Here is a 27,896-nt window from a genome sequence, read left to right as displayed (position 1 = left end):
CTGGGAACCTTATGGGCTTTGACAGTCCAGTTAGGTTTGGGGTAAGCAGTGTAGAAATGCTGGAGATTTCCTCGCAAGCATTTGTAAAAGTCATGTTAGAATGACTACATTTATACCAAGCCACCATAGGCTCCTACAAATCCAGGAACACTTTGCCATGCATTTGCCTAGAATCTTTGATCTCTTTAAAAAAACAAAACAAAACAAAAAAAATAAGACCTCAAATTGAAAACAAGCCCTCAATCTCAATGGGTAACTCTTCTTTGATTAGAAACCTCTGCATTTCCAATCTGTGCATTATTACTGACCAAATTTTCAGATCAAAAAAAAAAAAATTCCTACTTTAGAATTTTCTTAAGAAAATTTTTTTTTCAACGTTTATTTATTTTTGAGAGAGACAGAATGCGAGTGGGTTAGGGGCAGAGAGAGAGGGAGACACAGAATGCGAAGCAGACTCCAGGCTCCGAGCTGTCAGCACAGAGCCCGACATGGGGCTCGAACTCACGAGCTGTGAGATGTCCTGAACTGAAGTCGGACGCTCAACCGAGCCACCCAGGCGCCCCAGAATTTTTGTTTAAAAAACAAAAATACCTCAGTGGCTCAGTCGGTTAAGCATCCAACTTTGGCTCAGGTCATGATCTTGCGGTTCCCGGGTTCGAGCCCTGCATTGGGCTCTCTGCTGTCAGCGCTGCCCCTCCTCTGCTCACTCTCTCTCAAATAAATAAACAAACATTAAAAAAAAAAAAGAAGTCCCTCTCACCACTAATACCAAGATCATTGTACCACATATGGGGTAAGAACGGAGATGTATTTCAATACAAATTTCCAGAAACTAAACCTGAGGGATTTCAGGATTCCAAAACTAAAACTTCTGGCTTCATTAAATGCTCATGTATACTTCAAAATTATCTACCTTCCCTTGTCAAATGCTAAGTTTTTTTTATAGTAGACAGATGTACTCTTGATGACAGTAACAAATTTTTCATTTTCTGTAGATTCCTCAAAAATCAACACATATAACTGGGATTACCTGAAATTAAATCATTTGTACTGTTACTAGTGGCAAAACAAAGGAGAAAATATACATCCCTTTTATTTCTCCTGGAGTTTTTGTGGCTCTAAATCTGAACAACTACTAAGAAGCAAAAAGGTCAGTCTTGTTCTGGTATGATTTTACTCTGACTTAATAGGTCTCTGCGACCAACCACTGGGGGGAGTTTTCAGGTTTATCTTGGGATCTAGTGAGTAAGTGGCTTAATAATAATAATAATAATAATGTCCTTATTTAATAATAATAAAATCATGTCCTTAATTATTGTCATACTCATATTCTGAAATATCTGATGTCTAACAAGACTGTATAGGGACGTGTGGGTGGCTCAGTTGGTTGAGGGTCCGACTCTTGGTTTAGGCTCAGGTCATGATCTCACAGTTTCATAGAGATGGAGACCCACATCGGGCTCTGTGCTGACAGAGGGGAGCCTGCTTGGGATTCTCTCCTCCTTGCTCTCTGCCTCTCCCCTACTCACATTGTCTCTCTCTCTCAAAATAAATAAACTTAGAAAAACAACAAAAAGACTGTGCATGATGTGAAATCAAATGGATGAAATTTGCTGTGTAATTTCCACAATAAGAGAGGGGAAATAAATGGGAGAGGTAAAAATAGGGAGATAAAAATTATTAAAACTATTAAAAAAACTCATAAAAATTATTCATTCACAGCTGCAAAACCACGGGCTTGTCTTCATTCCTGTCAAGACCCAGCCTACGACTGTCTACTGTCCTAACTATTCACTTTCGTCAAAATGCGTGTTTCACATTCTTTACAATCAGTTGTTGGCCACATCTTGAAAGCAAGGGCAGATTCAGTTCTGCTGGCAGTTCTGGGTCAGCTGCAACATCAACAATGGGTTTCTGTGTGGAGATACCTGTGTTCTAATTGTGAGTTCTCTGCCCAGAGGAACACAGTAATTCTGAAAATCTGTCCACTTGTAATACAGAACCTGGAGGAACACAATTTGGCTATTGTTAATTCTGGATGAGGCCACAAAGCCTGGAGTCAGTGACTAGGGTTCCTGTTAGCTCTAAAAACTGCATGGTTTAAAGTGAAACACTGAACTAGAATCCAACAGAAATGATAGAGGATACTTCATGTCATATAAATCACATAAAACAGAGTAAGAACAGAGGCTCCCTCAGAGAGCTGTGATGAAGTGACTCAATCCATGGAAAGCTTTCAGGGCATACAGTAAGTGCAAAATAACTGTGAGCTCTCACCAGCCCTTTTAAGTCAAGACTGTTAGAAATCTGTTTCTGTGGCATTTAGCAACAAAAGCATCTGACGTATTAACGATCTCATTTAACAAATGGAAATGGGGCTTAGGAGAGGCTAAGGAAGTACCCCAAACACACAGCTCAAAAGCAACAAGGGACAGGACCCACACTCCAGCTCTAGTCAGGCTCCAGTCTGAGCCCTTAACACACATACTCTACTTGGGCAAAAAGAAAGCCAATTTCTGAAGCACACTGGAACCCTGGATTTTCCCAGTTAATAGTTTAGACCACTGAAGAGACTAATAATGAAGAAGAGAGTTAAGGCTGTTATAGTTATTTCTGCAGTATAACAAACCACTCCAAACATGGTCATACATAATAGCGGTTCTCAAAATGTGGTTGCCAGCCTGCTGAGGGACCCCAGACACTTTCAGTTTGTGAGGCCAAGCCTATTGTTAAAATAGTTCTATTATTTACCTTTTCATCATGTTGACATTTATATTGATGATATGAAAGCAATGGTGGGTAAAAGTGCTGGCACCTTAGCAGAAATCAAGACAGTAGCAGCAAGTGCCACACTGTATTCCTTATTGCCACATATTCATGAGAAATAAAAAATCCAGTTTTCCTTAAAAATGTCCTTGAGGCGACAGAAAATTTAGAAAATATATACCTGGGACCATGATGTTGGCTGTTTCTTAACATTTACAAACCTTTCTGCTATGATCAATAATTGTATTAGTGTATGATGCTTGATGCTGGATAATAAAATAGGCCAACATTTGAAAAATATGCATAATGTAGTGAACTATTTCCCATATGACTAACACATGATGGCACAAGGTCGCGCATGGGTAAAATATCGATTCAAAATACAAGAAAAATCAATGGACTTGAATGTAACAGAATAGGAAGAATTCACTGACAGAACTTCATACTCCACAGTGCAACTAATCTTTAAGAAACTACATTAGTTGAGTTTCAGTGAAGTATCAAATATCCAAAATTATCTGAAAATACTTCTTTTTTCCAATTATATATCTCACTGAAACCGAATTTTCTATATATACTTCATCCGAAACAACTTACGGGAAAAAATTTAATTCAGAAGCAGGTACGAGACTCCAGTTGTCATTAAGCTAGGCAAAATGATTTATAAAATTTTTTTGTAAAAGTTGTCACTCATCTGGCAAGGAAGAAAAAATACTTAAAGACACCTGTTAAAGATGGTAAAGTGGACTTTTTCCGCCATTGAGACAGGTATAGGGACCACTGCAACAAGATTTTGCAGTGAGGGGGAGGGGGAGTGATTGGGCTTAAGTCTGAATACAGCATGGGTAAGTTGGAACTTACAGCCAAGGAACAGGATACACAGGTCAGTGGGTGGAAAATTATTGAGAAAAGATCAGGGATAAGGGGGATTCTGGCTGAACTGACCTAACAGAATCTTTGCCGAAGACAGGCCAGGGTGATTAGAAATCACCTGAAGGACGGTGGAGGATGAGGAACCCAACTAGGTATCAAGAATGCTCGTTAATGGAGAATGGGGAACTCTTGCTGAGTTAGCATGGTTCTTGCTATAATTGGATTTTACAAGGAAGTGCACAGATGGACCTAGGAGAAGGTTCAGGACCCTCACTGAAGTTTGGACAAGAAGAGACTCTCACTTCTCATATTTGTTATCATTTTGAAAAAGTTATTCATAAATGTTAGGTACACTGTGAAATTAGTTATAAAAATTTAAAACATGTCTTATTTTCTAATATATCAAATACTCATAGATACAATGCCCATAAAATAAAGATGCTCAATTTTAGAGTGTAAAGGAGTCCTGAAGTCAAAAAGTTTGAAAAGTGCTGGTGTGGAACCACCACCACTCTGTTACTTTCACAGTTCATAGGTCAGGAATTTGGACAAGATGCAGTGGGAATGAATGAATGGCTTGTCTCTGCCCTACAATGATCAGGGCCTTCCTTACCTGGGAAGACTCACACAGCTCAAGCCAAGGGCTGGAGTCATTTGGGGACTCATACATGCATCTGGTGCCTTCCTTGAAATGGCTAGAAGGCTGAGAGCAGCTGGACTGCTGAGAGAAGCATCTCCATGTAGCCCCTCCATGTTACAGCATAACTCCTTGTTTCCAAGGAAAGAATACTAACTGGGAGTATCCCAAAAGAGAACACGCGAAGATAACCAAGAGGGAATTGCATGGCCCCTTATGGCCTAGACTCGGAAATTATACGGCATCATTTATATTGTACTCCTCTGGGTAAAAGTCAAGGGAAGGCAACAATGTCAAAGAATTTGGGGGCCATGTTTTAAAACCATCAATCTGCCACAAATTTTTTATGTACCTCCACACATACAATAGTCATTGCCTATTAAAACCATGCCAAAATCTTGTGCCTATAGTATCAGACTCAAGTTCTATGTCTAGAATCTTAACATCCAAGTCAAGGCCAATCTGGAAAAGGCTATTTTAAAAGGTTTGGCTTGAGTATGTTATTCTCAATTTGGAGATTTGTGAAGTAAAGAGACAAGTTATTTACTTCCCACACACTCAACATATAATTGTGAGAGAAGGAAAGGATAATCAGAAGAGATATTCATATTAAGAAATGGGTGGGAGGCACCTGGCTAACTCAGTTGGAAGAGCACAGGACTCTTGATCTTGGGGTCGGGAGTTGGAGCCCCACTGGGTGAAGAGAAGACTGAAAAAAATACTAAATAAACTTAAAAAAATAATAAAATGCTGGCTGCTTATCATAGAAAGAAAGGGCGTGGGTGGGTGGGAAGAATGGAAGACCCACTGCAGCCAATGGTCCATAGCAATTCTGAAAGTCAAACAGGAACATCTTGCCTTTTCCTTAAGGGGCACTACTGAGCCACAGCAATGATTCTTTGCAGAGGTCTGCTACCTGAATCATACTTGCTTTCCTGTAGGACCATATTTTTAACTGAGTAGTTTTAGAGACCTATTTCATCTTGCTCCCTGCCCACAGTTTGGGGGTTCAAGATCTCTATTCACTTCAAGACTTTTTTTTAAAACAAGTTTTAGGTTCAGTGAAATTGGGCAAGGTACGCAGATTTCCCATATACCCCTGCCCCCACACATGCATAACCTCTACCATTACTAACATCTCATACCTGAGTGGTTAATTTGTTACAACTGATGAGCCAACATTGACATGTCATAATCAGGCACAGTCCCCTGGGGTTTACTTTTGGTGTGCATTCTATGGTTTCGACAAATATAGAATGACATATTCACCACTATAGCATCATACAAGGTATTTTCACTGCCTTCAAAATCCCAGGTGCTTTGCCCATTCATACCCCCCAGCCACCTCTCTCCACTCTTGACAACCACTGATCTCCAAGTTTGCCTTTTCCAGGATGTCATAGAGTTGGAATCATAAAGGATATAACCTTTCCAGATTGGCTTCTTTCATTTAGTAACGTGTATGAAAGGTGCGTCCAGGTCTTTCCAAATCCTGATAGTTCATTCCTTTCAAATGCTGGATATTCCATTGTCTGGATGCACCAGTTTGTTTATTTACCTACTGAAGATATTCATTTGCCTACTGAAGTTCTGGCAATTAGGAATAGAACTGCTATAAACATCCATGACCAAACAAAACAAAAAAAAAAAAACCCTACACCATGCATGTGCTGGTTTCTGAATGGACAGAAGTTTTCAACTTCTCTGGGGAAATACCAAGGACCCTAGATACTGGATCATTTGGTAAGAGTATGTTTAGTTTTATAAGAAACCACCAAACTGTTCCAAACTGGCTGTATGATTTTGTATTCCCACCAGCAAAGCATTTGTCGCTGTTAGTGTTCCAGATTTTGGCCATTCTCATAGATGTGTAGTGGGATCTCCTTTTAACTTGTATTTTTCTGGTGACATATGGTGTGGAGCCTCTTTTCATAAATGCTCACTTGCCATCTGTACATGTTCTGTGAAGTGTCTGTTAAGGTCTTTGACCAATTATTAATAGGCTATTTTCTCACTGTTGTTTTAATATTTTTTGTATACTTTGGATAACAGTCCTTTACCCAAATACGTCTTTTGCAAATATTTTCTCCCAACCTGTGCGTCTTCTCACTTGCTTGACAATGTCTTTCACAGAGCATATTAAATTTTAATAAAGTCCAGTTTATCAATTGTATCTTTTTATGGATCATGCCTTTGGTGTTTTATTTATTTATTTTGGTGTTATATTTAAAAAGGACTGCCACACCCAAGGACATCCAGGTTTTCTCCTATGTTATCTTCTAGGAGTTCATAGTTCTGTGTTTTCTACTTAGGTCTATAATGCATCTTGAATTAATCTTTATAAATATAGACTGTAAAGATTCATGGTTTTGCATGTGGATTTCTGGTTGTTCCAGCACCATATGTTGGAAAGAATTATCTTTACTCCATTCCACTGCCTTTGCTCCTCTGTCAGAGATCAGTTGACTATTTATGTGGCCTATTTGAGCTCTCTGTTCTGTTCCATTGATCTATTCTTTTATCAATACCACACTGTTTTAATTAATGTAGCTTTATAGTAAATCTAGTTTTTTAATGTTAAGTAATCTCTACACCCAACGTGGGGCTCAAACTCACAACCCCAAGATCACATTCTTCTTACTGAGGCAGCCAGCTGCCCCAAGGTTTATAGTAAGTCTTGAAGGCAGGCAGTTTCAGTCCTCCAACTTTGTTCTTCTCTTTCAATGCTGTTTTAGCTATTCTGGGTCTTTTGCTTCTTCATATAAACATCAGAATCAGCTTGTCAATACCCACAAAATAAATTGCTGGAATTTTGTCTGGATTGAACCCATTAGTGAGATTGGGAAGAACAAACACCTTGACAATTACTGAGTATATCCATGAACATTAAATGTCTCTCCATTCATTCAGTTCTTTGATTTTGTTCATCAGAATTTTGCGGTATTCCTCTAGATCTAGAGAGATCTAGTACATATTTTGTTGTGTAAACAGTATTGTGTTTGCAATTTCAAATTCTATTTGTTCATTGTTAGTGTACAGGAAAACAACTGATGGTTTCATGGATATGTGCATGCATTAAAACTTAAACTGTACACTTAAAATATGTGCAATCTGTTGCATGGCAATTATACCTCAATAAACCTGTTAAGAAAACCAAACTTAATAACAAAAGACTCTAACAAGAAAAAAGATATTGAACATACACTTCATCAACAATAAATGGATGATAAGTACATGAAAAGATGTTCAACATCATTAGTCTTTAAAACTGTGGGTCTACTTTGAAAAAGACATACACATAGAAAGGCAACTCATTTAAATAAAAATGCTTTCCTTGGTTTTCTTTTCAAGTATCAATTTTCTTATATGCAGTAAGTGAAAATTTGTACTCTATACTTTACCAAAACTTTTATACTTTTAGATTTTGTTTAAAAACCCTTTGTAGCAAAGGCTTTTCATTTTAAAAACCCTTTTAGGATTTCAATTTTTATAAAAATATATGTAAGTTATTTACTGAAAGTATTGCTTTTACATTCATAATCTAACATGACTTACTACATGTAAAATAAAATTAACAAAACCTTTTTCCACATTCCCTACATTTATAATTTACCATTCCTGTCCAGTGTGAGTTGTTTCCTAATAACAAAGATCAAAGACATTCCTATATCTCTTTCAGTCATAGGATCTCTTCAAATCCTATGTGTGTTTTCAAATGTGTGCACACATTTTCAAACCAAATGTGTGCTTTCATATTTCCCCCAAATGAAGGATAAAACTAAAAAAACAAACAAACAAAAAAAAACACAAAAAAAACCTCCCCTACCCTTCTTACATTTATAAGATTTTTCACAACTGTGAAATCATAGCTGAACAGTAAAATACAAGACAGAGCTAAAGGCTTCCTATATTCCTCATAATAAGGTTACCTTTATAATGAATTAGTACAAGTTAAAAAGAGAAAGTATTTAAGGCTTTCCCACATTCTCTGCAAGCATAAGCTTCTCTCAAGTGTGAATTCTTATGCGTTTAGGAAGGCATGAAGTACTAAACATTCCTCATCTATATATAGCTTTTCCCCACTGTGAGTTCTTAAATGTCAAATAAGATATGTGGGTTGAGTAAAGGCTTTCCCACATTCCTTACATTCAAAAGGTCGTTCACCAGTGTGAGTTCTCACGTGTACTGTAAGGCCTGATGAAATAGTGAAGGCTCTCCCACATTTTTTACATTCATATGGCTTCTCTCCAGTATGTGTTCTTTCATGTTGACTAACGTATGAGGAATATCTAAATGATTTCCCACATTCCTCACGTTCAAAATGTCTTTCTACACTGTGAATTTAAAGGCCTTCCCACACTGCTTACAATCTTAGGGTTTCATTTCAGGGTGAGTTTGCATGGGATTTTCAAAGCAAGATGAGTTACTAAAGGCTTTCTTTCCCACATTCCTTACATCGATAAGGCTTCTCACCAGTGTGAGTTCTTATATGTACAGTAAGGTGTGATGACCTAACAAACGCTTCTCCACATTCCTCACATTGATAAGGCTTCTCTCCAGTGTAAGTTCCTCTGTGTTTTTTAAGACCTGAAGAATCAGTGAAGGTTTTCTCACATTTACTACACTTGTGGTTTTTCTCCAGTGTGAATTCGCATGTGAGTATTCAGTTTTGATAAACAAGTAAACTCTTTACTACACTCTTTGCGAACATAATGTTACTCTCTAGTATAAAATTGTACACGTTTAGCAAGATCTAGGGAACAAGAAAAAGCTTTCTCAAATTTCTTACATTCCACAGGCATTAATTCACTTTGAGTTCTTAAATGTTGAATAAGATATGAAGATCAACTAAAGGTTTTCCGACATTCTTTAGATTTATAGGACTTTTTCTATTGCGAATCTGCACATGTACAAAAAGGCTTGTAGAATGATAAGTAGCTTTCCCACATTTCTTAAAGGCATATGGCCTCTCTCCACTATGAATTCTTACACATTCTCTAAGGTGTGAGGAAGAAGGAATTCCTTTCTGACAGTGCATTTATAAGGTTTCTTTGGAGTACAAGGTTTCCTGTGAACCAGATGTGCATTTTAGCTTAAGGTGTTTCACACTGATTACAGTTAGGAGGGTTCTCTCCATTATCAGTTTTGTTGTATGGATTAAAGGCAGAGTTCTTTGTAAAGGCTTTTACACACTGATCACACAAGTTTTCTTTCTATTGTGAGCTCTCTTGTAAGTCTTAAAGCAGCAGTGTTCACTCAAGGTTTCTTCCCAATGGTTAAACAATTCCTCTCCAATGTGTTTCTCTCCTGTTGATGAGCAGATTGGTGAGATGTGTTTCTCTCCTGTTGATGAACAGATTGGTGAGGTCTTATAAAAGTTTTCCAGCTTTATTACATTCAGAGATCCTCCCCTCTGCCTTGAATTGTTATACTATAGAGGAAACCAATCAGTATGACTAAAGTTTTTTGTTTTCTCTTCCATTTTCACTGTATGTAATGCATTGTTCCAGACCTGAGTGCTTTCAAGCAGAATGAAGAGACCATTCTGCTAAACAGTTCTTTTGCAGTCTTTTTTTTTCCTTTTGTAGTCTTTACTTTCACAGGGATTCTTATAGCATTTAGCTGATAACTGATCAAGATGAAATTACTTTTCAAAAACTTTATCTGAATTCTATATATGAAATATTGAGCTAACAAAGTGTGAATGTATTTTGGGGAGTGTTTAAAGTACTTGTCAAATTCATAATGCTCAGAGACTCTATGAGAAACGGTTTCATTTAGGATGAATAACACTAGCCCCAAGTGTCTGTTATGGTTTTGTGCTGCTTTTCTATCTTATGGAATTTCCAAACTTCCACTGTTGTGGAAGGCAAGGAATTACACACTGTGAATCTCACCATTTCTACCCATTGGGTGTTTTCCCCTGCAAAATATTCTGCTGAGGTGCTGACCATTTGGTATTAAGACAAATCTCCCAATCTGAAATAAGATTAAAAAAAAATTAAGGTCTTGGAGGAATAAATGATGGAAAGAAGTTAAAAATAAAAACCAATGCCTATTTACTTTCAAAGACTGACTTAATATAGATTACAAAATAAAAAAGACATGAACATACAGAGATTGAAAAGTCTGACTATATTAAGAGTTTGGCATTGAAAAAGGGTGCTGGTCAAATTGGTAGGTGATTCTCTAAGAAATGATTCTATACATGTCGAGACTGATGGTGAACAGAGAGCAACATAACCAGGAAAACAAAGCTGAAAGAAAATGAATGAAGAACTAAATGCAGAATTTAAAGAAGAAATAGATCTTACTGTCAGGTCAAAAGGAAGTTTCAGAAAGTAGATGAAAAGTTAAAGAGAAGTTTGAAGGACCCAAGGAACCTCAGAAACCAAAGGCACCAGCATTCTCAGGAAAAATCCATCTTCAAAAGCTTCCTGTTTAACATTTCCAAATGGACTGCAGCTCTCATGGATTCCTGCTGTTTTTCATAAAGAATCACATCTCCCTTTTCCCTTACTTTGCAGAACTTCTCCCACTATCCTCAGCTTTCCTTCTTGTTCCACCTGAAAGATCAGAACAGGTCTGCATAGCTAGCACCTGGCTCTCAGAGGAAGACACTTGATGTAAGAAGAACATGCAAGGGATGACAGATAGTTCCACAAACCAGGACCAAGATTCTGCTCTGCAGGGACACCAGATACGGTCAGGTAGAAGTTGAGAAACAAAATGTTTGTGCCAACTTTATCAAACCAATAAACTTTTTTTTTTTTTTTCAAACCAATAAACTTTCAAATGAAACTAAAATACAAGCACACACTTCCTCATTGCTCACCAAAAGAGGTGCCGATCTTTCCCCTAAAACCCAGGCTCAAACTTGTATATAAGTCCTAAGCATTTCAATCCATACAGACAATAAGGCCAGTACAATGAACAGATCTTCGTTTTCAAGAGGAAGTCACTTCAAGGTAAGGTCAGTGAGAGCAGAAACAACATCTGCTCTTTTTACCACTGCATTGCCAGTAGTCGGCACAGACACTAGGACACAGTTTAGCAAGGGCGCCTGGCTGGCTTAGTCGGTAGAGCATGCGACTCTTGATCGCAGGGTCTTGAGTTTAAGCCCCACAATGGGCATGGAGCCTACCTTTAAATAAAAAAAAAAAAAAGGAAAGATTTCTTCCAGAAAAAGCTAAATGAAGAAATGGTACCAGCCTTACCTACTGCAACCAGATTCTTGTGGTTCTCCAGCATCACATCTCTGTACAGGTTTCTCTGAGTTGGATCCAGCAAAGTCCACTCCTCCTGGATGAATTCCACAGCCACATCCTCAAGGATCACCAGATCCTAAACCATCACAAACATTCTGGCATCAAGCAATTGCCATCTAAACCAACGTTCACTGGAGAAAGAGAATGGGAGACCCAAAGCTTAGACAGGTTTCCATGTTCTCCCATCATCTCTTCCAGGGCTTGATGGTCCTCATGCCCATTCTCCTCTCTACCTGGATATATTCACTGGTGAGCTCACCCAGTCATGTAGCTTTAAGAGCACCTCATTCACCTGACTGCAGGTATCTCACCACAGCTACATTGTACTCTTTTCTAATCTTATTTTTCTCTAATGACAGGACTTACCATGGTCTGAGTACACTACAGACACAATAAATGCTGGCAATGAATGAATCATTCCTCCAGGGACAGCACAAATTCTGAAAGACACATGTCCACTCCCTCATAGAGTATCAAAGCAAGACAAGAGCACACAATCAACATGAATGAGAGTTGGACTGAATTAGTAGATATTGCGATAACAGTATCATCTCCTTATGTCATCTGTCAACCACATAAAATATCCTGAAACCTGAGGAAATTTAGCTGGGTATGCAGCCCTTATATGCACAAAGAAACTCTGTGTTCTATTAGGAAAAAAACATGTCTATCTGGCAGGAAGAACATGTACTTTTATAAAAGAATAAACTTCCTACTTACCTGAGAATAATTTGTCAGACACCTAGTCACTGTCCTTTCTCCCTCTGATTTCTCCTCATGAAGACAGAAAAAATCTTGACAAAGATGACCTTAGGAAGAAGAAATAAAACCTGAGAACCCAGGCTACCCAAAGTTTCTACTCATAAGCCTAGAAGCCACTCCAGAGTTGACACACATGCTAAGCAGCCTGCCTCATCTGAAACCAGAAGGAGGGTTTGGGCTTTGGGAGGAAGAGTTTAATATTCCCATTTTATAGACAATGAAATTTAAAGTTTAGATAGGTAAAGATGTTGTTTTCTTTTCTAAGTTTATTTATTTTGAGAGAGAGAGACAGAGACAGAGAGCAGATGTGGGGCAGGGGCAGAGAGAGGAAGAGAGAGAGAATCCCAACGTGGGGCTTCAACTCATGAACCGTGAGATTATGACCTGAGCTGAAGTTGGACCTCCCAGGTGCCCCAAAGTTGTTGTTTTCTTTGGCCAACAATAATGAATCTCACGTAAAAAAAGAATCTCATGTTGATTAAGCAGAACATCTCCCACATCCTTATCCCTCCTTCCCAAATCTAAGGATTCAGATATCAGGACGTTCTTATCTACTTAAGCCCTCTCTCAGCACAGAAACAAGACTGCTTAGACCTTGACAAGACAGGCCGTTCACAGGCCAGTTTAAAGCAGTCTCTGACAGGAGCATCAACAAGGACTTACCACAGGAGAAAAGATCAATGGCTGGCATCCTGTGGGTATGACAGTAAAATCTGACTGAACCCTTCTCGTTCCCAAAGTCCCTCAAGATGGTGTCTGAATTTAGCGGAGAGGTCAATCTCAATTCCTCTTGATTAAGTACCAGTGGATTCTCGCCAAGTACCATCAATCTTTAAGCAACAGGCATCACTCAGCTATCATGAAGCATTATTCATTAGTCAGCTCTCTGCAAAAGATAAAACTGTATTACACAAAAGCCGTTAGAAACTGTAGAGTAGTATACTACAGGAATATACATAACAATCGCCATTTACGGAGTACCTATTATGTGCCACAAGCAGTGGTAGCCCAAAGGATTATCAACATAGTTACTATTACTGTCATTTAACAGCTGAGGCAACCTACGTTGAGACAGGAGTAGTCACTGACCCAAGATCACCAATTAGGAAGAGCCAGAGTCTGAATACAGGTTACTCTACCTCAAAAGCCTGAACTCCTGAGGTTATTGTTACTCTCTAACATATCTGGATGACCGTGATAAGGTGATGTGCAAGAAATGATTAACCCAGGTCTGGGTTGCTCAAATCCTGCACTTTCCTGAGAAAGGCCTGTCTTCAGACCTACTCTAGGCTGGGCTTGTGGGAGACGTCCATGGACTACCCTGCCTGGTAAGAATGTTTTTGTATGCCTGAGGCCTTGGGTCACACAATACCAGTCTGACCAGGTAGTTTATGCTAACAACGTGATTTATGGTTAAACATGTTTTTATACGCCTGAGGCTTTGGGCGCTGGAGCCTAAGTGGCTGAAGTCAGTCACGCAGGTGGTGTAGGCCTACAGGACTGACCCACGATAAAACCTTAGGACACCAGAGCTCAGGTGCTACAGATTGAATGTTTGCACCTCCCTGCATCTTCATATATTGAAACCTAATCCCCAGTGTGACAGTTTGTGGAGGTAAAGACTCTGAGAGGTAATTATGGGATTAGTGCCTTTGTGAGAGACCCCAAAGAGCTACCTTGCCCCTTCTGCCATGTGATGACACAGTGAGAAGACTGCCTTCATTAATCAGTAAGTAGGTCCTAACCTGACACCAAATCTGCTGGCATCTTGATCTTGAGTTTTCCTAGCCTTCAGAACTGTGAGAAATTTCTGTTGTTGACAAGCCACCCAATCTATATTTTTGTTACCACAGCCCAACTGAACAGCCTACTGTATCAGGTGAGCTTCCTCGGTAATTTATTATTACTAGGAATATTAAGCAATGCCCATTTGACTGCACTGGGAAAAGACACCTGGATGCTTGTGCCTGGTTTTTCCTGGAATTAATCCTGTGTGTCTTACTTATCCCTTTGCTGATTCTCATCTGTATCCTTTGGTTGTAATAAACCATAACGGGTTTAACAGCAGGAGTCTTGCGCATCCTACTGCATTGCAGAGCATAAGGGTGTTCTTGAGGATCCCCAGCACAAATGGTTTATTTAATTCAGACATCTTTGAGCTCATCCAGCTGGCAAAACCACCTAGCCCCAGTTGCCTTCAAATCCTTACATCAGCCTATGCCTTCATTCATTATGCAAGTATCTTGAAGGTCCTTCTCTTTGCAAGTAACACAGTAGGCAATGAGGAGAGAGCAGTGAACAGAAAATGCCCCATACCTTAGATTTTTTATCACTTTCCAAGGGCCAAGCAGATAATAAACACATAAATTTGTATTCTATCAGCTGGTGATAAGTGCTAGGGAAAAAATATGAACAGATGAGGAATATTATCCTCTGCCTCCCCCAACACATACACACACACCCAAGGATTTTTCTTATCAAACTTAGGACTAGCTCTGGGAAAGATAAAGACAGAACAGGAAAACAATCATTTTTCAGAAAACTCTTGAAAACTAACATCTGACTCGCCTAAAAAGTGAGATTCAACTTTTGATCTAAAGCACTAGCATAATTCAAACAAACAAAATAAACTCAGAATACATTTCAAATACTGCTCTACTTCAATGGGGAATCAATCAGCTTAGAAACCCCTCATATAAAAGATGTGACCCTCTCCCCTAGGTCTTACAGGTATAAGATGGATGGAATAGGTGGAGTGCTAAATCAGACTTTGCCCAAAGTTTATTTATTTATGTATTAATTTTTTGAAAAAACCTCACTTTTTTTCCATTAAATTTTGCCTTTTTTATTCCTTCTTTACCTATGCTTTATGTTCATTTTGTTGGTCCTTTCAAATATTTAGAAATTATAGTTGAGTTCCTTTTTCAAACATTTTGAATTATACATTCAAACAAGTTCAGAATTAGAAGTGTACAGTACACTATCATGAATTTCTTGACCTGAAGCACTCATATGCCTCATCTAAATTACTCCTTTCTCCTCTCCAAATGGAAGCACTATTGTGCCTTGTAAAACTGTAATTCTGCCTGTTTTTGAACTTCATATCAAATCATATGGTGTGCATTAATTTGTGTCTAGCATTTGCCATTCAGTGTCCTAGGACTATCTGTACACTTCCTTGTAAAATCTAGTTTTAGCAAGAACCCTAATTAAGTCAGTTTAATTACATGATCACCCTCAATATCTGATCAAGTTCCTAATCCTCTACCATTTCCCAGGTGATGTCTGATCACTCTTTTATTTATTATTTATTTTTAATGTTTATTTATAGGACAGAGAGAGACAGACAGACACACAGACAGCGCAGGTGCGGGCGCACACACACAAGAGGAAGGGCAGGGAGAGGCAGTTAAAATCTGAAGCAGGCTCCAGGCTCCCAGCTGTCAGCACACAGGCTGACCGGGGTGAGATCATGACCTGAGCTGAAGTCAGATGCTTAACCAACTGATTCACCCAGGTCCCCCTGTCTTTTGTTTTTAAGTTTATTTATTTTGAGACAGAGACAGCATGGGTGGAGGACTGGCAGGGGGGCGGGGGGAGAGAATGAATCTCAAGCAGGTTCCACGCTGCTAGCGCAGAGCCCGATGCAGGGCTTGAACCCATGAAACTGTGAGGTTTGACCTGAGCCAAAATCAAGGGTCAGATACTTAACTGACTGAGCCACCCAGGCACCCGCTGATCTGTCTTCAGTAAGAACCCTGTTAGGTCATTTTAGCCAGAATCCCCCTTACCTCAGATGTTTCCTCTTAGTAATTTTCTATTCATTAACCTGGCTATAGATTCTGGTCCCTGGCTATAGATTTCCACTTATGCGGTACTCAGTTGGAGTAGAGCCGAGCTCTCACCCACGCCGTAAATTCCCATTGCAGTGATTCCTACACCTATCTCAAGGCTCCTAAGAAAAGTTTGCCTTACCATCCTTAACAAATGTCACTGAATATTTTTTTCTTGAACACCTTGCCTAAATCTCCCCTAGTCATAATACCCAGTGCCCTAAAAACATTCCATATTAGACAGATGCTCTAACATAATGAATGATAAATTAAAATTCAATCTTTAGCAGTCATGGATTGGCTTATTAAAATGTAATCCCATGGACCCCCAGGTAAAATAGTTAATAGGACCAATGTAATTTAAAAGAGGGTCTTCAAGGGGGGAAACTCATGATATAAAACCTAATTAATAAAGGGGTGATTATCTGCAACAACTTTTCCATTTGACAGCCCAATTTTGCCTCTTCTTAAACCTGGAGAAAATAAAAGGTGCCTTATGATGTATTACGAGAACTGTAACACTGTGGTTCCATCCAATCAGGGCCCCTGTACCCAACATTCAATATTATCAAAAATCCTGGCTCCATCCAATCAACAACCAGTAAATATTTTGCTCTTACAGAGTGGGCTAACATGTTTCTGCTGTTCAGTGCCTATTTAAATAGCCTCTCAGCTGCAATTTGCCTTCACCTCTGAAGTGTATCAAATTGATCACCTAACCATGCAGAGAAAAGACTCAGAGTACATGCAAATATTTGAGCAGAGTACTCTGAACTTTATATCCTTAATATAAACTATAAGGACAAAAAGAAACGCAAATAAATTTAATAGTTTACTGAGTAAGTCTACAGTTGATAGTAACATTGGTATTACACTTTTTGAAACCACTATACACATACTGTAGCATAAAACAATATATTAATGCTAGTGTTTACTGTAACAGAAAAGAGGTACGAGTATAAAATAAGAGAAAGCAAACCAAAAAAATCCCATATTAAATTTTTACTGGGAATATGAGTACGAACTTACAAGTAAGGAAACATGCGTTTTAGATATCCACTGAAAGGCCTAGGCATGATTATACCCAAGTAGCACCAAGCCCATGTATCACACCAACCTTGGTGTCTAAAAGGAACCAGGCTTTTTGGAGAAATCATTGGTTACAGGTTTGTAACAAGAAAGTACAAAGTGAACTGAGGCTTTGTTTTACACTTAAAGACTAATAGGATTCACGTTGAAGGGACACTGATTCAAAAGGCAAATGTGGGACAGCTGGAGCATCAAAATAAATGACAGGAATTGATTATAAAATAGTGAATGAAAGAAAAGCCCAAGAATATGTTGTGATACTCCAAAAAGAAAAAAAAAGTATAGAGGGCAGGGGAAGTGGGGAAGGAAAGCTGCTCAGCTAAAGAATGGAGAAGGATTGACACAATTAGCAAAAACATCACTTTGTAACCCCCCCCCCCACGCCCACCATGTAAAAATAGGTTGAGGCAAAGATTGACAAGTGATGTTGAAACCCTTAGATGAAAGGCTGTTGGGGAACAGAGTATCCCTGTTGCCAAGTATTACCCAAGGATTACCAAAAAAAAAAAAAAAAAAAAAAAAAAAAGTGTGCCTATATGAGCCAGAAGGGCACCTTGACTAAATGCTTCTCATCCCTCATAATGGGACGTGCTTCCTGAATGGAATACAATACAAAGTACATAGAAACGTTCCAGTGTCTAAACTTGCCGTCTAACCCAGGAGCCACTGGGGGGTTCTCTGTGGCCACCATGAACATGTAACATGGCTAGTGTGACTGAGAAGCTACATTCTCAACTTTATTTACTTTTAATTAATTAGATTTTAGAAATAAAATTGATTCAGTTACTTAAAAAAAACAACAACACTTTTCAGTATGTTCCAACAATCTCAGTTTGGAGACCTTTTTCAACAGTAAAACAGTAAAAGCTAAAAACAGATCAAGAATTCCCAATGAAAATTCAGCATCCACACGGAGATCCGCATACACGCCAGATTCCAGCAACTTATTACAAAAGAAACATAAAATTTCTCATTAAGAATTCCCTATTAGCTGCATTTGTCGTTAATTCCACTAATTTGAAACTGACAGCTGGATAAATTGGGTTAAATAAAACATATTAGAAATGATTTCCCACGTACATTTAAAGTTTTCACTTGGCTATTAAGAATTATAAAAAATTACATCTGTACCTCACGTTTTATTTCTATGAGACAGTACGGCTCTAGACCCAACGACCACTTTGCAAGGAACAGTCAAGTTAATTAGATAATTAAATAAAACCGTAAGAGAACAACATCGTATCTGAATGCCAACATTTTACGATATAACTTTCCTGGAGCCTTCAAGAACCAAAATTAATTTCAGTTTTAAATGCAGGCAACAGTTTTAGGGACGAGAGAGCTAAAGCAAAATGCAATGTGCATTTTGCAATCTTGTTCGGGTTCTAGCTCCAAAAAACCCCGACAACTGTAATGGATACTTTCGGAAAACTGGAGAAAGTCTACTTTCTTGGACGGACAGGGGAGTTTTGATGTTAGAAGACTGTCCTGATTCTCAGAGGATGCATGCTTACGATTAAAAGGTGAAGCGAATGTCTGCAATTTACCATTAAATGGCTCATTCGTTAAGAATACACAGGACTAGAGACAAAATCTTAACAATTAGCGAACGTGGATGAAGGTTCCACGGATGTTAGTTATAGTGGCGCTGCAGATTTTAAGGAAGAATTTCTACACGGACACCCGAAAGAAAAACCTACCTGTCAAAACTTCACCCTACTTAGGGTGAATTCAATTCCAGCTAACGGCCACCGGCCCGCCGCGTCTTTGCTCTCTAACTGCTACAGTCGAAGCTTCGGGCATTTGCAAGGCTCTGCCGCGCGGAGTTTTCTAACTTAACGCGAATTCACTCACTCAAGGCGTTTAACGTCGATAACTGACAACGCCAAGAGCACCGCGTGCCCGCCAGGATGCGACACAACCGCCACGCTGGGGGGGCGGCGACGTCGGGGCCGGAGCCGCCGCGACCAGGAAAGGCCTTGCTCCCACGCCCCCCCCGGGGCTGCTCCCCGCCTCGGGGGCCCAGCCGGCCCGGGCTCTCGGAGGAAGGGGCTTTTGACTCCGCGCCTCTCTCTTGGGCTCCCCCCTTCCTACGTATCCACTCAGAGGCCGGGCGGCGACAAGCAATGACTCTCCCCCCGACGCGGGAGTGGCGCGCGGCCAAGATGGCCGCCGCCCCGCGCACGCGCTTTTCCGGTCTCCGCAAAGGGCACGAGGGGCGGGGCCTCGGAAGCTGGGCGGGCCGCGCCGACGCCTCTTCCCGGGCCCGCTAGCTGAGAGAGGCAGTTTTCCTCCTGCCGGGAGGCGGGGAGCCGCTCGGAAGAAGCTGGAGCGGAAGGTGGGGTTGTGGTCCTGGGCCGGCGCGGTGCTCTTACCCGTCTTACCTGGATGACAGTTGCTTTCAAATTTTGGTGCATACGTGAACCGTCCTCTTCATTGCACAACTGTGCCTGCACGTTCCCCGCGGAGATCATGAATACAATCGCTACATAGCTGCACTTGACCTTTTCCTATGGCACCGTGCGTGATTCATTTTTTCAATGTAGTTCAGCCTCCTGTTTGTGAAGGGAGCTGCAAACTACACTTGAGGCAAGAGGGAGAAACGCTACAGCATCTCAGTCTGAAGTCTCTGACACTACACTGGAGGTGAAGAGGTGACCTAAGTTTAAATGAAATGGCTTGTCTAGATGTGCGGCTGGAGCTACATGTCTTCTTTACCGGGCTAGGAGAGCAACTGTTATGCCTAATGAGCCTCTGATTTCCATTATGATTTTGAGTTAAAAAGTTTTAAGAGTTTGGCCATCCCTTTCAGGTACCAACTAAAAGGAAACGGCTTATCATTTGGGAGACCCAGAGTGGGAGAGTTCTCCCTATTATTAGCCTTGAGTTGGCCTTAAGGCTAACGCTACAGTGACCTCCCATGGCAGAGCTTCAGGGGTGTCATTAGTCATTTCCTAGAAGGAGGCAGATAAATCATTAAGTTGGCAATGGACGGTCTACAATAAGTCTTAGGAATCCTCTACATTATCTTTTAGTGAAAGGGGAGGGAATTTTGAATGGCTGTAATTTTTCTTGGCTTCAGGGATTTGCTTCCCAGGGATATGTCATGGACTAGGTGGTGAACCTGCTGGTCTGACAGAATTGTAATTTATTCTCAGAAACTTTGTCTTGTGGGAAAAGGAACCTTACTAAAATGCAGTCAGGAGGCCAGAGGGGGAACTCTCACAGGGTACCACTCCTTAATCACAGTAAGAATTATCAATTATAGGCCCCCCCACCAAAGAAGAACTGCAATAGGAAATTACAGCCCCCAACAGATGCACATCTCCTACAAGAAATAGACTACCCCAGCAATTTAGCCAATGAGAAACCATTATCAACCTGAACTCTTCCTTTTCTCCAATGGACCCGTTGGAAACAACCCCTCCCAACTTTCTCCTGCTCCATAAAATAATGTTCCTCCTCTTTGTTGGACTAGCCTATGGTTTTTGCTGTAGGTTGCTTGTCCCAAATTACAATTCTCTGCTATTCCCAAAAAAACCTTCGTAAACTGTCCCCAGCTCCTCCCTTTGCTCCTACTTGGGAGATCAGAAAGAGTGTGTGTAGCCAACACACTGGTCAGAGAAAAATGCACACAATGAGATAAGACCGTGAAGGACAACAAACGTTTTTAAAATGCAGTAAAATATACATAAAATTAACCACTTTAGCCATCTTTTAGTGTACAACTCAGTGGCATTCAGTACATTTAGAAAGTTGTCCGACGATCCCCACTGTCCATCTCCAAAAATTTTTCACCATCCCAAACAGAAACTCTGTAGGGAAACAAATCTTTATGAGATCTGGCCAATGTTTTGGTCTCCAGGATTTCTGGAAACAGGGAAATGTGAGTTTAATTGCAGCAAAATGAGGATGCTGAATTGTAATGAACTTTAACAAGGTGTCAATCCATAAACTTTCTCTCTGTGCCTCAAGGTAACCTCTGAAATGAAGACATTTAGACACTTCAAAGAACCTCCAGGGAGAAGCAGTTCCCTTGATATTGAACTTGAATTAACAGCACAAAATTAACTTTCTGGACACTATATGATTCCCTTTGGCCTCATCCTATTATTATTGGCTTATTTTGTACATTTCCCACAGGTGATGACAATGTTCTAAACACTCTAGTGTGAGTGATAATGAACAACTGTGTTACCCTGGACCTCCTGCTGGCCAGCTGAAGCAGGATACGTTTCGCCGCTGACACATCTTGCTGCACCCGGCTTACTGATTTCATTGGCTTGGGTCTGCATGGGGAGCCTAGCTGAAGCCATGTCCCCCTCATTACCCTGCCGGGAGTCATGGTCCCGGTCAGTCTTGTCTGAAGTTCCCTAAAAGAACAGAATCAATTTGGTATAAGCCCCTATGGCTACAGTTAATTACAATATCTGTGTTAGTCTCCTCTTGCTGCTGTAACAAGTTACCAGAAACTTAGTAGCTTAAAACAAAACAAATGTACGGTCTCGTAATTGTGAAGGTCAGGCATCTGAAATGGGTCTCACTGGGCTACATTCAGGGTATCCACAGGCTGTGTTTTTTCTGGAGGCTGTAGGGGAGAATTCATTTCCTTGCCTTTCCAGCATCCAGAGGCTGTCTCCATTCCCTGGCTTGTGGCCATAAATCACTCTGATCACTGCTTCCATTCTCACATCTCTTCCTCTGACTCTGACCCTACTGCCTCCCACTTTTGCTTAGAAAGGTCCCTGTGATTACACTCAGCCCACCTTAATAACCTGGGGTGCCCCCCCCCCATCTCAAGAACCTTAATTTAGCCACACCTGCATAGTCCCCTTTGGCATACAAAGGAATATATTCACAGGTTCTGGGGATTAGGCATGGACATCTTTGGCAGGGGCATTATTCTGCCTACCGCACAAAGCATCTACAAAGAATTCTTGGCTAGATACATGAAAAATCAGGGGCCAGAGTTGTAGAGAAATGGCTCTGCCACAGTGCCCTTGAGACTTTGTATCTATCCACATAGGCCATGCAGGCAAAGGGCCTGACTGTGGCAAATGTGAGTGTTGGCAGAACCCCCTGCGGATCTTCCCAGAACATGAGGGATGGGAGGCCTGGAAGTAAGGAGCTACTATGAGGCCACCTCCCACTTACCTCCCCTGGGAAACTGTCAGAGGACAGTTTCTCATTGCCTCTTAGGTTCTGAGGAGGTAAGGGTGTTTTTTGCCCTGCCCCATTCAGAACAGAAGTGCAGAACGTAAAACTGCTTGGTCGCAGTCTAGATTGGGCTCTTCAGCTAAGGGGAAGTGGCACAAGGAGTACAGGTTCAAGTTGACGGTCTTTGTGTCCGCCTGTAGAGGAACCTCCCCACCCTGCCCCCGGGGAGTATGCCAAAATGATGTTATCTGTGTAGTCTGAAGGCATGAGTTCTACTTCCCGGGTACTTGCCTGTCTCTCCTGTGAAACTTTTACACAACAGAACATTTTAGCCAAATGTAGAACTTCAAATCAAATGTCATCCATCTAGGTGGTGATATCTGGGAGGGGTGCTCTAATGAAGGGAATAATCATGTTTAACTCTAGTCTACCGTCAGCCTCATTGATGCTTAGTGGCTCTAAGCACAGGCCGACCAGGGAATTAAAAGGTGAAATAGCAGGAATCTGTATCCTTTCAGCGCCTTTGCTTGGCCAGTAATTACTGCAGCATATTGACCACCAACCTCCACTGGTTAACTGGTTCTTAACAGCTGGTGCCCACCAACAGCAAAAAGCTTTAGGCTCATTTCACGAGGGTGGCTCAGCAGGTCCCATTCTAATCATGGGAAAAGGTGATTGTCTGGAACACCCAGGACAGAATCTTGTAGCCAAAGTGCCCGATTTTAACAGTTAAGCTGGTTCCTGCCCTTTTTGTTAATCCTCCTCCCAAGGTATTCGTTTCCTGGGGCTGGGGAAAGGGTTAGGCCCTTAAGGAGAGGGATGATTTGAATTACTTCCTCCAAGAGTCAACCCTTTTTTTTTTTTTTTTTTTTTTTGCCTTCCCCTTTTGCCTTTTGGTCTTTTACAAGTTTTTGGATGGTCACTGGCAAAGTGGAGGATAAAATGTCTTCGTTCTTACAGTGGTGACACTGCATTTTTTTTCTAGCAGAGAATGTCAGTCATTTTTTTTTCCCCCCCAGGATCCTTCACTCTGTCCTGTCTCATCTCCCCCAGGAGCCTGGGCTCTTTCCTCCTCTGGGTGGTATGAAGTTGTGGTAAGCAGGACGCAACACCCATCTCATGGTTCAGAACATTTTTTCAGTAAAACAGCCACCTTCTTTGGGCTCCTGGGAAAGGCAAGGGTATAAACTTCTTTGACTTTAGTTACTTTAATGTTTTGGCTGGCTGGGCCCAAGAGTTGGGGGTCTCAGTGGCCCTCTGGGGAGGGGCTGGAATGCCATCCTAGACAGTAGATCTGAGTGGGACTACAGCTAAAGCCTGCTGGCTGTGGACAAAGGCACCTCCCCCAACTGTGCTTAGGAGACCTGCCATCCCTGCCTTATGGGCTTATGAACCTGTTGTAGCAATTCCTAGGGACTTGTCTAGTCTCAGAGTATCCCAAAACACCAGTTGGCCATGGGGACCTCCTCTCGCTACAGCCCATGATGGGGTCAGAGGCAGCCCACCCTTGGTCCAGACTTAGGCACTTCTCCCCTTTTCCTGCTTGGGCCCGGAAGTCTTACAGGGTCCAGAGCTGCTTAGTGGGGGACCAAGCAGGCAGGCTTACCTCTCTCCCCAAGCTACTGCACCTCTGACCCCAAAAGTCAGTTCCAATGATGTTCACTCAAATACCTATGAGGTAGGGAAGCTGAAGGGACTCCATTTTATTTATTTATATTTGTAAATGTTTAAAAATGTTTTTATTTATTTTTGAGAGGGAGAGGACGAGTGGGGGAGGGGCAGAGAGAGAGGGAGACACAGAATCCAAAGCAGGCTCCAGGCACTGAGCCGTCAGCACAGAGCCTGACACGGGGCTGGAACTCATGAATCATGAGATCACGACCTGAGCTAAGTTGGACACTTAACTGACTGAGCGCCCCAGGAGCCCCAGGACTCCATTTGAGAATGACCTCATCTCTGCTGTTTTTCTGCTTGGCCCCATTTACTCATGTTCAATATTTTGCCTCTGAATAAGACAAAAAAAGCTATGTTCCCATTCAGGGGGAAGGCAAGAGAGTTAATCATTCTTTGAGTTGCATCCTAGGCCCCAAATACCTGATAACACCTAAGAAGAGCCAGATCCCAAACATGTTCCAGGACATTAGCTTTGAACAAGCCTTGGTTGATAATGGCATCAATACCCCTACCTTTAGTAATTTGTGGAGTCTATTGCTCACCTGACACTTGCCTTTGATTGGACCCTACCCTGGATTCCTGAAGAAAAATGTACTCTAGGCCCTTTTCCAATATAAATCCCTAACCCCAATTCTCTTTTCCTTTCCGAGTCTCCCAGACACTCGGTCTGCCATTCTCCATCACCGATGCTATTATTCAGGAAACTCTGTTTTTACTTTCTCTGGCTTGCATTTGATTTCAATCCTGTGAGAAGCCAAAGGCCCCCTTCACTGGTCCTGTGGTACCCTCCTCTGGGTCCCTGGGCCCACCCTGCCTGCATCACCTGCACTACCACTTGTTGAGGCTAATGAGACATAGTGGGAGATCCCAAAAAATATACAGAGCAAGGGGTGCCTGGGTGGCTTAGTCGGTTAAGCAACCAGCTCTTGATTTCGTTTTAGGTCACGATCTCACAGTTCAAGTGTTCGAGCCTTGCATTGGGCTCTGTGCTGTCTGCTTGGAGCCCACATAGGGACTCTCTCTCCCTAGCTCTCTACCACTCCCCTGCTCACTTGCTCTCTCAAAATAAATAAACTTCAAAAAATAACAAAACACGCAGAGCAAAACAGCACAGAACAACACCATGTCAAACTGACACACAGGTATTTTAGAGTTTCAACCACTTGAAACTGTCCAGTATAGTTTTGTCAATCGATTGTCCTGTTGACTGGTGGTCCCTATTATCTATTTCCTGATTACCTCAGTCGCATCCTGATCACCTGTAGGGAATTTGAGAGATTTGAGGACTGATCTAGGGAGAAGACAGGACCACAAGAGGTAGAAAATCCAATGACCTTTACTGGGTTGACAAAGATTTACCATCCACTGACCTCCACCATACCTCTTGCCTATAAATTCTCATTTACCCATAAGATACTTGGATTTGAACCTGCTTTTATACTAAGGTCTCTTTTCCCCTGTTGTGATAGTGCTGAATAAAATCGTTTTTACCACTTTAAGTCCACCACTGTTTTTCCTTCAACAGGGTGGCTCTTGGACAGGGTTGTGTGACAGGGGAAGTCCCAACATGAGACCATCCAAAGGCTTATGGCACAGAAGCCACCATCCAGAAGGGGAGGAGGGCAAGGGAACCCCTGGGGGAAAGGGGCATCTGGGAGGGGTCTTACTGTCTAGGTGACTTTGCTCAGCACAATGGAGGAGTCAGAGAGCTCTGAAAGGCCACAGCAGCTTGGTGTTTTACTAGGCTCTATGTCTTATCAGTGTTCAGTAGATGCTGGGTGACATTTTCACAGTATCCAAAGCAGGGAGGCTCTGAATGGCTAAAAATATGCTTGTTGGGCTATTTTAAAAGTTGGACATGCAAAAGTTTGAGTTTGGCCCCAGAGGGCTTTTGAGTTAATGGGTCACAGCCCGTAGTGAAGAAATAAACAACCCAAAGGCCAATACACAGAGTGGCTTATTAGCATAACAGACCTTTATCTCACACTACACACTAAAACGCATTCCTTGAGGAGTAAACATTGAGAAGTTTTAAAAATAATAAAATGTGGAAGAAAATTAGGAAAATAACTTTTATACTCTAGAGTTTAGGAAGATTTAAAAGCAAGCTAGGAGGGGCACCTGGGTGGGCCAGTTGGTTAAGCCTCTGACTCTTGATCTCAGCTCAGGTCTTGATCTCAGGGTTGTGAGTTCAAGGCCCCCCTGCTTAAAATAAATAAATAAATAAAAGCAACCTAGGAAACCCAGAAAACATTCTTTAAAAAGTATAGGCTTGGGCGCCTGAGTGGCTCAGTAGGTTAAGCGCCAGATTCCTGATTTTGGCTCACAGTTCATGAGTTTGAGCCCTACATCAGGCTCTGCACTGTCAGAGTGGAGCCTGCTTGGGATTCTCGCTTTCTCTCTGCCGTCTCCCGCTTCATGAGGTTTTTTGGGGGTGATAGTGGGGCTTGTGGGGTCCAGGTTTGACGACCAAGAAAGAGATTTTGAAGACGTTTTTGGTGCAAAAATGTGATTTTATTGAAGCACGGGGACAGGACCCATGGGCAGGAAGAGCTGCCCAGGGACCATGAGGAGAGACTGGTTATATATTATGGGGTTGAGGGAGGTAAAGTCCAGGGGAAGTTTTCAGTGAGATTTTGATATGCTAAAGAAGACTCACAGAATAGTGGAGGCCCAGCCATTGTCAAGCTAGGGTTGTTTTTCCCTCTAGCAAAGCATTAGCATTAAGACCATAAGGAGTTCCTGTAGAAACATTTTAATCTGCCGGCCTCAAGTATTTGTCAATGGGCTGGAGGTTATAGGGAAATTTATTTCTATCTGCCATTTCCTTCTGCCTTTGTTTACCACTTTACTATGGAGGAGTGATGGAGACTTAGGTCCTGCAGGACTTTGATCTCTATCAGATAACCATTTGTTTTTCCTTTTCCTTTGTTCTTGGGCAGCCAGGAGTGTCGGAGGAATATCACACATATCCTACCTGGGGTGTTTGCAGCCTGTCAGCTTGCCTTATGCTCCCTCATTACTGCTCATTCTCTCTCTCTCTCAAAATTAAATAAACATTAAAAAAAAAAAAAAGTATAGACTCGGGGCGCCTGAGTGGCTCAGTCAGTTAAACATCTGACTTTGGCTCTGGTCATGATCTCACGGTTGTGGGTTTGAGCCCCAAGTCAGGGCTCAGAGCCTGGAGCCTGCTTCAGATTCTGGGTCTCCCTCTCTCCCTGCCCCTCCCCACTTGTACTCTGTCTCTCTCAAAAAATAAATAAACATTAAACAAAAAAGTATAGACTCAAAAGTATAGACTATTGGGTTATGTAAAATTAAATATTGTATACAGATATGACATCATAAAGTTAAAGAAGCAAAGTTATGTTATCAGTTAATAGATGCATGAACATTTGATTACATTGATCAAAAACTGATAATACATCTTCATAAACCAGATTTTAAAAGGTACTTCATTAACTTCATAAAGAACACAATCTGAGTTTTTTGTGTCTCATGTCCATGAAGTACAGCCAGACCAATACTAAACCATCCTGCACACCTAGAAAAATGATCTGAGGATTAACACAACAATCTGCACAACCTGAACCACAGAATCCAGCAGGGATACAGATGGTTCCTGGCTTAAGATGTTAGATTTAAAATTTTTTGACTTTATGATGGTGTGAAAGTAATATGCATTCAGTAGAAACCATACTTTGGATTTTTAATTTTGATCACATCCCAGGCTACTGATAGGTGGTATGATACTCTCTTTTGATGCTGGCCGGGGGTAGCCAGCTGCAACCCCAGTCAGCCATGAGATCATGAGAATAAACCACCAGTACACTTAAA

The 27,896-nt window shown here is 41.2% G+C and overlaps 2 protein-coding genes and 1 pseudogene across 6 annotated transcripts in view; all 3 read right to left on the bottom strand.

Moving 5' to 3' along the window:
* Positions 1-12,989, bottom strand: part of LOC109254145 (zinc finger protein 177-like) — a 31,895-nt gene extending 18,906 nt beyond the window's left edge. For 4 of the 5 annotated variants that reach the window (XM_053896650.1, XM_053896648.1, XM_053896652.1 and 1 more), the window contains exon 1: positions 11,494-11,608. The gene's annotated coding sequence lies outside the window, so the exon portion shown is untranslated. Of the gene's footprint in view, positions 1-11,493; positions 11,609-12,264; positions 12,354-12,969 lie in introns of those variants that run through there. The other variant, XM_053896649.1, reaches the window with a different exon arrangement.
* On the bottom strand, positions 8,104-9,563 carry LOC109254150 (zinc finger protein 559-like; annotated as a pseudogene).
* Positions 9,656-13,132, bottom strand: LOC109254158 (zinc finger protein 426). Its single transcript, XM_053896672.1, has 4 exons — positions 12,970-13,132; positions 12,265-12,353; positions 11,494-11,620; positions 9,656-10,255 (listed from the first exon to the last, which is right to left on the bottom strand). Exons 1-4 carry the CDS (start codon positions 13,130-13,132, stop codon positions 10,179-10,181), a joined length of 456 nt encoding a protein of 151 aa, XP_053752647.1. The 3' UTR covers positions 9,656-10,178.
* Positions 13,133-27,896: the final 14,764 nt, after the last annotated feature.

This window comes from Panthera pardus, unplaced genomic scaffold (genome assembly GCF_024362965.1).
Source record: "Panthera pardus isolate Hobbes unplaced genomic scaffold, ASM2436296v1 HiC_scaffold_8, whole genome shotgun sequence".
Classification (NCBI taxonomy): Eukaryota; Metazoa; Chordata; class Mammalia; order Carnivora; family Felidae; genus Panthera; species Panthera pardus.
Note: the sequence above shows the minus strand (reverse complement) of the source record. Positions and strands in the feature narration are given on the sequence as shown.

Bases quoted from the DNA above. Each gene is read 5' to 3' on its own strand.
- LOC109254158 (XM_053896672.1), bottom strand. From the start codon at position 13,132: ATGGTACTTGGCGAGAATCCACTGGTACTTAATCAAGAGGAATTGAGA. The intron at 11,621-12,264 runs GTAAGTAGGAAG...GTGATGGTTTAG, and splicing joins GTCTGACAAATTATTCTCAG to GATCTGGTGATCCTTGAGGA. The intron at 10,256-11,493 runs GTAAGGCTGGTA...ATCTTATTTCAG, and splicing joins CAAGAATCTGGTTGCAGTAG to ATTGGGAGATTTGTCTTAAT.